We start from the raw sequence: 13,241 nt of genomic DNA, 5'->3' as shown, positions 1-13,241 counted from the left end.
CTTTGGTCAAAAGTAGTACTTTAGGTTATAGGGTGCCATTGGAGACACACACGGTCTGTTACTAACGTCCTAGTCACTACATCATTAATAGGTCAGTGTTCTGACTAACCTTTGCTGTACTGCCCATAACAGAACTGAGAGGTGTGTGATTTTTAAAGTGGATGACCTCTTCTAAATACTACCGAGGAGATACAATGTGTATCCCAAATGGCACCCTATTCCCTATATAGTGCACTACTTTTAACCAGAGCCCATGTGTCCTGATCAAAAGTAGTGCTCTAAATAGGGAATAGGGTGCTATAGTAGTGTACTAAATAGGGAATCGGGTGCCATTTGGGATGTGCACGAATATCCATGAGCCAAGCCCAAAAGCTTGGGTCGTAAAGGTCTTTAAGTGTGCCTTGGGGACATCATACTGTCGGCATGGCAGAATATAGGTTTGGAGGACAAACACCCTATGCATCTGAGGATCTTTGGCCTTGCAGAGAATTAAAGAACAGCATAAACCGTGCATTTGATAGATTGATGGCAGATTTAACAACCCACTTATGACTCATAGTCCTAGTAGTCAGACTGCGAGTAGGACTTTGTTTATGATACGGGAAAGCCTGTGGTTGAAAGACATGTAAGGCAATGCTTTGAGTACTGGCAGGGTAGCCTAGTGGTTAGAGCATTGGACTAGTAACCGAAAGGTTGCAAGTTTGAATCCCCGAGCTGACAAGGTACAAATCTGTCGTTCTGCCCCTGAACAGGCAGTTAACCCACTGTTCCTAGGCCGTCATTGAAAATAAGAATTTGTTCTTAACTGACTTGCCTAGTAAAATAAAAAAATAAAACTGTCAAACACGCATTGTGAAGTAGAGTGGAGGAATGTGGTATTGCATACTGACAATAAAGTATTCACTAATAAGCATTTCTACTTTAAATAGACCTAATACTATATTGTTATCATCCAGATTGATGTATTCACCAAACTATTTCAATAGTACACATCCGATCAGTACTGGTCGTACACAGGGAACATTCTAGAAATAGCATGGGACCAGTGTTGGAGAAGCTACTTTTAAAATATAGATTTCCAAGCTAACATTTACATACCCTTAAGAAAAATTTAGTTTACTTAAAGTTGCTTTGAAAAAGTAGTTCACTACATCCAAACTACTTTGTGAAAAAGTATATCGATATCTTAAAAATGTCAAGACTACAAATTCCAAGAACAGATCGCACTAGGATCAAACGTTAACAACAGGTGTAATTTAGCCTATTAAACACAATACAACGTTTCAAGTGAGAATTACGCAGGTATGATGCCGAAAAATAAATGATTGCCTACTTCAACCACATTTTATTTTCCTTTTGCAAAAGTGTGTAGTTCCAGTAGTTAGCTACACAACAAACAAAACAAGTTACCTACTGAAAACAGTACCAAGATTTGAATTTTGTTCAAGTACCACCAACCTACTGTAAAATGTAGTTCAATTACTAGTTAAACTGCATATAGTACACTGTTCCCCAACATGGCATGGGTCATGTGTTGTCAGCCTGTTGCCCCCTGGTTCACTTTAACTGCCACTGCTCAGAAATCAAACTCAAATCTCTGAAACGGTCACTGTAGGAATGTCATAATGACTTCATATCTTTGTGCGTAAACAGAGTTATTTTAATCGTACTTGGGAGTCAGAATAAAGCTGTTTGAAGGTGAACACAGTACTAAAACAATTTCCATGAACTCACTGAAACTTCACCAATCAAACGTAGTGTCGTATAAATGGAATAGGGAGCTATTTGAGACTCAGACAATAAGAGAGAGACAAAGAGACAGACAGAGAGACAGACAGAGAGAGAGACAGAGAGAGAGACAGAGAGAGAGAGAGAGACAGAGACTCATCTGAGCACCGTGGCAGGTAACAGGGCCATGAAGAAGCCACAATGAAACCAGACAGTAGATGCCGTCAGACACAGATGTTGGCCTGTTGGTCATAAACTAGCTTCCCTATTGATTCCCCTGCTATATGATCACTGAAGAGTGCAGAGTAAAGACAGAGATGACATTTTGATTAACAGCAAGTCATTATCAATGCTCCTGGTGGGCAAGAACTTCACAAATTTAGATTTTTACCATAAACTATATATAGTAATATTTATAATTTCAATGTTTTATTACAATTTTATGCTAAACAAAACAAAAACAAAAAAACAGAAGTTGGGATATTCTAGAGCTAACAAACCCACACAACGACAAATATAATCTTGTTATTTTTGTCACAAGAAGAGCAGAGGAAAATGTGAAGTTACATGATAAACATAGAATGTTCAACACTATACAATAACCCCAGCTGGGTATTGAGTAACATGCAATTACACACCTTGTACTTTTCTGCAGGAAAATCATGAAACACAAATATTTCTAGTTGCAGGTGGGGAGGGACAACATTTCATGCAATATACACAAAGCAGAAACCAAGTCAGTTAACATAAGGCATATAAAGTTCACAAAGCCCAGAGAAGTGATTCTCTGCTTCACTGAAGACTTCTCCTGTGTGGCCAGTTCTGGTCTGAAGTGCTTAACATCCCCATTCATCAAGTTGAATAGTCCTGTGGAACAACAATAACGTCGACGACAGAATTAAAAACATTTTTTTTTTTAAATATATTTCTAAATCACATATTGGTTTATTGGAAGCTCAAGACAACATAACATTCCAATAGCTTACCGCTCTGGGTTTTTTGTTCACCTTCATGTCGAATCTAAAAAAAAAAAAAAAAAAAGCAAGAGTTACGACAGGTCTTTCAGGTTTCACTAAATACAACACAAGTAACCATGGAGACAACAAGCACCACTACAGTTACTCAAGCTAAGAGACCAAGCAACACACAAGGAGACAACTAAAGAACCATATGAAAGCCTGGGATGTGCTGAAAGATGTGGGTTTTTACTCAACCTGTGAGCTCATTTTGGCAGGAAGAGCAGAATTTTTCATAACTTGATTAAGGGAACAGGACCTTTATGGAATGAAACCAGGGTCAAGAAATAAACTGAGCTTCTAAAGTAGTGTTTATGCCCCTATGACTCAAAACACTACAGAATCTAGCGTCGAGTCTACAGAAGCTAGGTGCAAATACTTTATTAGATACAATGCATTATTTGAGAAATAAAGTGTGCGTCCCCAAATGGCCACCTATTTCCTATATGGGCCCTGATCAAAAGTAGTGCACTAAATAGGGAATAGGATGCCAATTGGGATATAAACAAAGATTTGGACATGTAGTAATGATAGATTTTCTATGATGACACATTAACCGTGACAGAAGCAGATGGAGAGCTGAGGGAGAGAGAGAGTGGGAACGTCAGGATGTGGTCAGAGAAGGCAGGGGTAGTCCCCCCCCAAATGGCACCCTATTCCTGACATAGTGCACTACTTTTGACCAGAGCCCTATGGGTCAAAAGAGATCTGGTCAAAGGCAGTGCACTATATAGGGAATAGGGTGCCATTTGGGACACAGCCAGCATGTATCACCACAGGAAGCAGGAAGTAAAAATTTGAGACTTACTCAAAGTCATAATGAAACATGGCAGAAGGGCTGGGGCAGCATTAGGGGAAGTAGAGAGCAGTAGTAATTAGTACACCAGCCTGACTCACTCTAAATGGATGCTTTTGTATCTGGAAAATACAGGCTTGTTAATAATTCAACGAGCCACCACAATATTTTAACTTATTGAGATGATTTTGTCTAAATATGCAGTGGTTTTATTAGGCTACATACAACATAACACAATGTGGCTCGGAACCAGTGTGATGAGTTTACGCAGCTGGGAAAGTTGGCATCGTTTCTGACTTCTCCTCACATTCCAGCTCCAATACAAAACAGACTAAGCCACTTGCTATTAACCAGTAGAACAGCCAATCAAACAGACCCTCCTGATGTTTATACAGTAGAACAGCCAATCAAACAGACCCTCCTGATGTTTATACAGTAGTACAGCCAATCAAACAGACCCTCCTGGTGTTTATACAGTAGAACAGCCAATCAAACAGACCCTCCTGGTGTTTATACAGTAGAACAGCCAATCAAACAGACCCTCCTGATGTTTATACAGTAGTACAGCCAATCAAACAGACCCTCCTGATGTTTATACAGTAGAACAGCCAATCAAACAGACCCTCCTGACGTTTATACAGTAGTACAGCCAATCAAACAGACCCTCCTGGTGTTTATACAGTAGAACAGCCAATCAAACAGACCCTCCTGATGTTTATACAGTAGAACAGCCAATCAAACAGACCCTCCTGATGTTTATACAGTAGTACAGCCAATCAAACAGACCCTCCTGATGTTTATACAGTCAAACAGAGATGTTTATACAGCCAATCAAACAGACCCTCCTGATGTTTATACAGTAGTACAGCCAATCAAACAGACCCTCCTGATGTTTATACAGTAGTACAGCCAATCAAACAGACCCTCCTGACGTTTATACAGTAGTACAGCCAATCAAACAGACCCTCCTGATGTTTATACAGTAGAACAGCCAATCAAACAGACCCTCCTGATGTTTATACAGTAGAAAAGCCAATCAAACAGACCCTCCTGACGTTTATACAGTAGTACAGCCAATCAAACAGACCCTCCTGATGTTTATACAGTAGTACAGCCAATCAAACTGACATTTATACAGTAGAACAGCCAATCAAACAGACCCTCCTGACGTTTATACAGTAGTACAGCCAATCAAACTGACATTTATACAGTAGTACAGCCAATCAATCTGACATTTATACAGTAGTACAGCCAATCAATCTGACCCTCCCAGACAACTTTTGTTTTAAGTTACCTTGCGAACAAGAGATACATTTGCACATATTTCAGAATTGATAGCAGGGCCATGTTCAGTAGCCACCGGTTGCAGATAGAAATTACGTTAATAGACCCACTTTGATTCCATATTCTACAGATCAGAGAGGCATGTTTGATCTACAATGCATATTTCTATCCGAACGTTCCACAACGTTGTGTTCTGCTGAACGTGCCCTAGGAGTTAGTCTAGACCAGCGACTGCGTTTAGGGTCGAGTACCTGTGTCTGTTCTTGTTCTTCCTTTTCTTGTGGCTCCCATGGTGGCTTCCGGAGGAGGACGAGGCAGCCTTTTGGGGTTTGAGGTCCTGCAGTGCCCCATCTGCGTCCTCCGTGTCCTCCTGACTGGGTTCGTTCTCCTGGTTCTGGAGGTCTGGGGATGTGTCGCTCTCTGTCCCACTGCCGGGCTCACCTGAAGGGCCAGACGACAGAAGAGCAGCATGCCATCTTGGAGCTCAACTCCCTCACATGCCAGTAGGCTACATTCAGTAAGCACTGTGGCAAACAAAAGTTTGTCAATTTGGGATGGCTGATTCATATACTTACGCTTTTCATTCATGTGATCTGGTATCCCGCCAAGTGCACAGACAGCCTGTTCAACAAAGACGAACAGTTGGTCAGCATTTACACGTTATTACAATCATAGATGGCCTCCTAGGACAATACAGAGAGGACCGATGGCCTCCTAGGACAATACAGAGAAGATAAATGGCCTCCTAGGACAATACAGAGAAGATAAATGGCCTCCTAGGACAATACAGAGAAGATAAATGGCCTCCTAGGACAATACAGAGAAGATAAATGGCCTCCTAGGACAATACAGAGAGGGCCGATGGCCTCCTAGGACAATACAGAGAGGGCCGATGGCCTCCTAGGACAATACAGAGAGGACCGATGGCCTCCTAGGACAATACAGAGAAGATAAATGGCCTCCTAGGACAATACAGAGAGGACCGATGGCCTCCTAGGACAATACAGAGAAGATAAATGGCCTCCTAGGAAAATACTGAGAAGATAAATGGCCTCCTAGGACAATACAGAGAAGATAAATGGCCTCCTAGGACAATACCGAGAGGGCCGATGGCCTCCTAGGACAATACAGAGAGGACCGATGGCCTCCTAGGACAATACAGAGAAGATAAATGGCCTCCTAGGACAATACAGAGAAGATAAATGGCCTCCTAGGAAAATACTGAGAAGATAAATGGCCTCCTAGGACAATACAGAGAAGATAAATGGCCTCCTAGGACAATACAGAGAAGATAAATGGCCTCCTAGGACAATACAGAGAAGATAAATGGCCTCCTAGGACAATACAGAGAAGATAAATGGCCTCCTAGGAAAATACTGAGAAGATAAATGGCCTCCTAGGACAATACAGAGAAGATAAATGGCCTCCTAGGAAAATACTGAGAAGATAAATGGCCTCCTAGGAAAATACAGAGAAGATAAATGGCCTCCTAGGACAATACAGAGAAGATAAATGGCCTCCTAGGACAATACAGAGAAGATAAATGGCCTCCTAGGACAATACTGAGAAGATAAATGGCCTCCTAGGACAATACAGAGAAGATAAATGGCCTCCTAGGACAATACAGAGAAGATAAATGGCCTCCTAGGACAATACAGAGAAGATAAATGGCCTCCTAGGACAATACCGAGAGGGCCGATGGCCTCCTAGGACAATACAGAGAGGACCGATGGCCTCCTAGGACAATACCGAGAGGGCCGATGGCCTCCTAGGACAATACAGAGAAGATAAATGGCCTCCTAGGACAATACCGAGAGGGCCGATGGCCTCCTAGGACAATACTGAGGACAGGCAGAAAATAGAGCGAGACACTCACTGCTACAGAAGTGACTGAAGACTTGCTGAACAGACGCTCTGCCTCCTTAAACTTTCGGTTTCTTCGGTCTGTCTTGCTGTTGGAATTTCTGACAGAACGATACAAAAACAGAGTAAATAGATTACAAACACAGGCAAGACGATTCAATAAACACTTTATGTCTGAGTAGCCATGGTCCATGTCTTGCTTACTTTTGGTTGGTGAGGTATCTGTCCCATCCTCTAATGATATTCCCATACATCTGGGTGTCTTCCAAGTAGCTGCCCTCAAATGCATAGATCTGTCTTTCCAAGTTCACCAATGTCTCCTGTGGAAATTATGTAAAAGGCATTAGACTTTGCATTTCAAATGTATGAAACTGACCGAAAGTGTAATTACTATATAGCCAGAGACAGTACCACAGCCATGCCCATGGTGATGTGGGCATTAGTACGTAGGGTTTGACTGCACCTTGTGGACAAAGGAAGTTACTACTTAACTCCAACGACATTGTACATAAACATTGATATATCTAGTAAAAAAAATATAATATGCAATACCGATGTATGATGCTGAATAAAAGCATATACTTTTTTACATGTTATAATGTTTCATTAGAATGGTATCGTTAACTAAAGTATCTTGCCAGCGAGCAACAAATATTTACCGGCAGAGTAGAGAGCCGAGGCCTAGTCGTAGTAGCTTAGCTAGGATAGCCAGTGCGGCCTAGTTAACTAGCAAAAGCTACCTTGCAACTTAAACATAAGATGCAGCAAATACGCATGTAGCAAAAATATTTGCTCATACGGAAACGTATCTAACTACAGCAGCTAATAAACTTACCGCAAGTTCTTGTTTCCTCTTGACCAGTTCCGAGAGTTCCCGACGAGTGTCGGGAATCTGTGGCGGTGTCGCCTTCGTATGCATCGCCATGATGAATCTCCGAAAAACAAAACAGCGTCTTCAATGATGAGTTAAAATAGGGAAAAGCAAAGACTTTCACCACAAGTGGGCGCTAGATGACTGGCACGTTTGCTTGTTTTGCAAACGAGCCAAATGCTTTTTCTTCTCCTGCGGCTCTGCTTTCACCGAGTACTCGCTGTCGTGGAAACAGATCATATGCGGAAACGCTGTACCCACACTCAGAAGTTTGTTTTCTGCCTACAGTAACTTTACAGTGTGGTGAATTAATTAATTTTTGTTGCATCCTAGGATCACTTTGCGAATTTGGTCAACGTAGTCGGGCTACATTTACCATTCAAATTGCTACCAAGTCAGCATGAGGGTGTTGCAGTCATTGCTTGAGTTGGGTACCAGCAGCCCCTCACGTGTTCTGCTGCTTGAGCTCCTGTACTTCCTATAAAAAAAGTATTGTGAAGTTCAAGCTCCTGCACGTAAACATGAACAGTACCTGCACCCAAAATGATTACAGGTACCTATTTCAGTCCAAGTCACGCACTGGTGACATTACAAACTCTCCTCCCTTCTAAACAGATTGTCAGGCGATGCAATACATGTCAGGCACCTGTCCCTCCAGTTGTGTTGTAACTCTCTTAGCTAATGATGGGGAAAAATACACAGAGAATGACAGTAAGTGTCCTTTTTTTGTGTGCCTTGCATCCCTTGTAAATCTAAATGATGCTCGGACTTCTGCTATCGCTTTTTACATTAATCTAGGCGGCAAACATCTAGAATACATTTCATCAATACCCACCAAATATCAAACACAGGTGATAATCAATGAGGTCGATAAGAAGGGGTTCTTGTCACAAGCTAAGAGGTTATTTTCAGAAGGAAGTCAGGTAGATATGTCAACCAATAAATCAATCTACCCTCCAGCTAATTAATGCATTAACCAGCCAATGAATTGTCAAATTAAGATGTGATTTTTACATTTAGTTTTCAGAATGAAAAACCAGGGCCAGGCACATATTTCTCAAAGGCCCTGCTGAAATCAGCAGCCCCTACTTCTCAAAGAAAGGAACAAGAGGCTTTGCATCCCAGACCAGATATGTTAATGCTCCCCTACTCACAACCTCAATTTTATTATTATTATTTTAACATTATGTTTTTAGGGAGTAGATCAGCTTTAATATTGCAGATATATTTTGGCTTCCATCTATGTAATTGTCCGCATCATTTCCAATCCTCATATATGTTTTTTGTAAATATATCAATATTATTATTTATTAAGTTCCCCTAACCCTACCACCCCTACCCTAATTGGAGTAAACTAATGGACAACAACACTTAGGCTTCTACTTCCAGCTTATACATACAATATACATTTTAGGGAAACAGTATATTTTACATTAGTAATCTTGTTATTTTTAGTCCCACCCTTCAGCTCCACTCAACCCCTCCCTTCTATCTCTGGGGCGGCATGTAGCCTAGTTGTTCATTGGGCCAGTAACCGAATGGTTGCTGGATCAAATCCCCAAGCTGACAAGGTAAAAATCTGTCGTTCTCCCCCTGAAAAAGGCAGTTAACCCACTGTTCTCCGGTAGCTGTCATTGTAAAGAAGAATTTGTTCTTAACTGACTTAACTAGATAAAAAAGGTAAAATAAAACATCTCTGAACATCATCCAGTTTTGATTTATATTTGCCATATATTTTCAACTGTGCTGCGATGTTTTACAAAAATTCTGAACCTTTCTATTCTCATAGTTTCTACAGATTGTAAAATAAAGATACACATTTTTGCTAACAGTATTAATATATTATTAATGGATTGAATATGACTTTTTAAATCACCCAGTGAGCTATTTGCAGAGTCAGGTAAATGTTACAATTCTTCATCCATTCATGGACCTGTGACCAGAAACAAATGATCTCATGATTCTGTCTCTTCGCAGCAAAATCTGCAGACCTGGGATGGTTGTATCCCCCATATATATATATATATATATATATATATATATATATATATATATATACAGTGCCTTGCGAAAGTATTCGGCCCCCTTGAACTTTGCAACCTTTTGCCACATTTCAGGCTTCAAACATAAAGATATAAAACAATATTTTTTTGTGAAGAATCAACAACAAGTGGGACACAATCATGAAGTGGAGCAACATTTATTGGATATTTTCAACTTTTTTAACAAATCAAAAACTGAAAAATTGGGCTTGCAAAATTATTCAGCCCCTTTACTTTCAGTGCAGCAAACTCTCTCCAGAAGTTCAGTGAGGATCTCTGAATGATCCAATGTTGACCTAAATGACTAATGATGATAAATACAATCCACCTGTGTGTAATCAAGTCTCCGTATAAATGCACCTGCACTGTGATAGTCTCAGAGGTCCGTTAAAAGCGCAGAGAGCACCATGAAGAACAAGGAACACACCAGGCAGGTCCGAGATACTGTTGTGAAGAAGTTTAAAGCCGGATTTGGATACAAAAATATTTCCCAAGCTTTAAACATCCCAAGGAGCACTGTGCAAGCGATAATATTGAAATGGAAGGAGTATCAGACCACTGCAAATCTACCAAGACCTGGCCGTCCTTCTCAACTTTCAGCTCATACAAGGAGAAGACTGATCAAAGATGCAGCCAAGAGGCCCATGATCACTCTGGATGAACTGCAGAGATCTGCAGTTGAGGTGGGAGACTCTGTCCATAGGACAACAATCAGTCGTATATTGCACAAATCTGGCCTTTATGGAAGAGTGGCAAGAAGAAAGCCATTTCTTAAAGATATCCATAAAAAGTGTCGTTTAAAGTTTGCCACAAGCCACCTGGGAGACACACCAAACATGTGGAAGAAGGTGCTCTGGTCAGATGAAACCAAAATTGAACATTTGGCGACAATGCAAAACGTTATGTTTGGCGTAAAAGCAACACAGCTCATCAACCACAACACACCATCTCCACTGTCAAACATGGTGGTGGCAGCATCATGGTTTGGGCCTGCTTTTCTTCAGCAGGGACAGGGAAGATGGTTCAAATTGATGGGAAGATGGATGGAGCCAAATACAGGACCATTCTGGAAGAAAACCTGATGGAGTCTGCAAAAGACCTGAGACTGGGACGGAGATTTGTCTTCCAACAAGACAGTGATCCAAAACATAAAGCAAAATCTACAATGGAATGGTTCAAAAATAAACATATCCAGGTGTTAGAATGGCCAAGTCAAAGTCCAGACCTGAACCCAATCGAGAATCTGTGGAAAGAACTGAAAACTGCTGTTCACAAATGCTCCCCATCCAACCTCACTGAGCTCGAGCTGTTTTGCAAGGAGGAATGGGAAAAAATTTCAGTCTCTCGATGTGCAAAACTGATAGAGACATACCCAAAAGCGACTTACAGCAGTAATTGCAGCAAAAGGTGGTGCTACAAAGTATTAACTTTATGTTTAAGGGGGCTGAATAATTTTGCACGCACAATTTTTCAGTTTTTGATTTGTTAAAAAAGTTTGAAATATCCAATAAATGTCGTTCCACTTCATGATTTTGTCCCACTTATTGTTGATTCTTTACAAAAAAATACAGTTTTATATCTTTATGTTTGAAGCCTGAAATGTGGCAAAAGGTCGCAAAGTTCAAGGGGGCCGAATACTTTCGCTAGGCACTGTATATATATATATATATATACGGGGGCCCGGCCAAGCACTTCATGTCCAGTGCTGTGTTTGTTTCTGGGACAAGCCATGGATACATACAGTGGGGCAAAAAAGTATTTAGTCAGCCACCAATTGTGCAAGTTCTCCCACTTAAAAATATGAGAGAGGCCTGTAATTTTCATCATAGGTACACTTCAACTATGACAGACAAAATTAGTCTCAAAAAAATCCCAGAAAATCACATTGTAGGATTTTTAATGAATGTATTCAAGGTCTGTTTTAGGAGTGAGACACTGGGGATGTTGGGGGGTCTGTGTTAGGTGTGAGACACTGGGTAGGGGTCTGTATTAGGTGTGAGACACTGGGTAGGGGGTCTGTATTCGGAGTGAGACACTGGGTAGGGGGTCTGTTTAAGGTGTGAGACACTGGGGAGGGGGTCTGTGTTAGGAGTGAGACACTGGGGAGGGGGTCTGTTTTAGGAGTGAGACACTGGGGAGGGGGTCTGTATTAGGAGTGAGACACTGGGGAGGGGGTCTGTATTAGGAGTGAAACACTGGGGAGGGGGTCTGTGTTAGGGGTGAGACACTGGGGAGGGGGTCTGTATGAGGGGTGAGACTGAGGAGAACAGCTGCAGATACTGTATATTCAGACAAGTCAATATTCTGTCCACTAAAACACTCCCTGTAAAACCAAACCACAGTTTATATTTCTTTCACTCCCTAAACAAGGCTTCTGTCTGAGCTCCCTGCTTTTATTACTCCTCTGTTCTTCCACTGGTCTGAAAGACTTTTAGGAAAACAAATTCATCTTGTAAAATAAAAACTTGGAGACACGGTTTAAGACCTTTAGGAAGCTTTGAGATCTGGGGGTCTCAACAGAGGAGGCATTACCTACTCTGACTGACCTTGGTTTCAGCTGACCCCCGGTGGATTTATCTCTTGACATTTAAACTATTGTCTCATCTGCTGTTGTCTGAAGCCACTAGTGTTGTAGTTGAAGTGCCAAAGGGGACAGAGACACTGGAAGACATACCTCTGGCTTTATCGGAGCTGACTGAGCTCCACTGTAGCTTGAAGTCAAATTGGGACAGCATTAACATGTTCATTCAAAGGGGCCCTTCCTGAGACAGCCTTTTGTTGTGAGTGTGTGCATTTAGGAACATCTGTGTATTCTATCCCCTGGCACTGTATGGTAAGTAGGTGTACAGAGAGACACCTGACTGACCCTAAACCTAATTACAATTTAACGCTAATACCTGTAATATCACTCTCTATTGTCATACTTCTTAGCCAATAGAAATAAACATGAGAGCACCGACAGGCATGATACATACTCAGCATGAGCCAATAACCGTTCTTTCTTGAAACCAAGGAAAGTACATTTATGAGGTTTTATAAAATAAAAAGAGCAATAACCCCTTAATTCATCACTTTAATTGGATTTGGCTCCGAAGTTACTGATAGTTATCAGCAAAAACAAAAAGAATGAGAGATGCAATTGTATTGTGGGATTCATCATTTGAAGTATCCACAGAATGGTGCTAATGTGATGGGGTTGATGAGAGCATCTTCAGTCATATTCATGGTAGAGCTAATTGTGTCAGCCTAATCTTATATCTGTGACTTGGCAGTACATCAGTGGATTACGGGCACAATATGGTGCTATTATTTCATAGGGATTTGCATAAGACATTTAAAAAGTGCCAGAGATACTTACTGCAGCATGGAGACATGATTTCATTCCATCTCAGAGTGGGAAGCTTTGATTGGTTAACAAAATTAGAACCTCTGTTTTATTGTTAATTGTGATTTGCCTCAGGGTGGGATTGTGAGAGGCTTTGATTGGTTGAGTTTGGTAGCTGTGCTTTAATTATTAATGTGCAATAAGCTGGGTGGATGGATGGATGGATGGGTGGGTGGGTGGGTGGGTGGGTTGGTGGATGGGATAAATGATGGATAGGTGGATGACTGCTTCTACACCTGCATTGCTTGCTGTTTGG

General features: G+C 41.2%; 1 protein-coding gene across 2 annotated transcripts; it reads right to left on the bottom strand.

Annotated features, from left to right (window-relative positions):
• Positions 1-1,329: 1,329 nt before the first annotated feature.
• LOC135551740 (chromatin modification-related protein MEAF6) lies at positions 1,330-7,764 on the bottom strand. Of its 2 annotated transcripts, XM_064982945.1 has the most exons (8): positions 7,523-7,764; positions 6,892-7,007; positions 6,701-6,788; positions 5,400-5,445; positions 5,076-5,265; positions 3,553-3,582; positions 2,715-2,748; positions 1,330-2,595 (listed from the first exon to the last, which is right to left on the bottom strand). In XM_064982945.1, the coding sequence occupies exons 1-8, from the start codon at positions 7,610-7,612 to the stop codon at positions 2,581-2,583; spliced, it is 609 nt and encodes a 202-aa protein (XP_064839017.1). In that variant the 5' UTR covers positions 7,613-7,764; the 3' UTR covers positions 1,330-2,580. The 2 variants fall into 2 exon arrangements, with proteins under 2 accessions (XP_064839017.1, XP_064839018.1); XM_064982946.1 differs by lacking the exon at positions 3,553-3,582 and having other exon boundaries at positions 7,523-7,748.
• Positions 7,765-13,241: the final 5,477 nt, after the last annotated feature.

This window comes from Oncorhynchus masou, chromosome 13, assembly GCF_036934945.1.
Source record: "Oncorhynchus masou masou isolate Uvic2021 chromosome 13, UVic_Omas_1.1, whole genome shotgun sequence".
Lineage (NCBI taxonomy): Eukaryota > Metazoa > Chordata > Actinopteri > Salmoniformes > Salmonidae > Oncorhynchus > Oncorhynchus masou.
The sequence above is the reverse complement of the archived record's forward strand: the minus strand, read 5'-3'. Positions and strand labels throughout refer to the sequence as shown.

Bases quoted from the DNA above. Each gene is read 5' to 3' on its own strand.
- LOC135551740 (XM_064982945.1), bottom strand. From the start codon at position 7,612: ATGGCGATGCATACGAAGGCGACACCGCCACAGATTCCCGACACTCGT. The intron at 3,583-5,075 runs GTACTCGACCCT...ATGCTGCCCCAG, and splicing joins AAGAACAAGAACAGACACAG to CCCTTCTGCCATGTTTCATT. The intron at 2,749-3,552 runs GTAAGTCTCAAA...TTTTTTTTTTAG, and splicing joins ATGTTTCATTATGACTTTGA to ATTCGACATGAAGGTGAACA.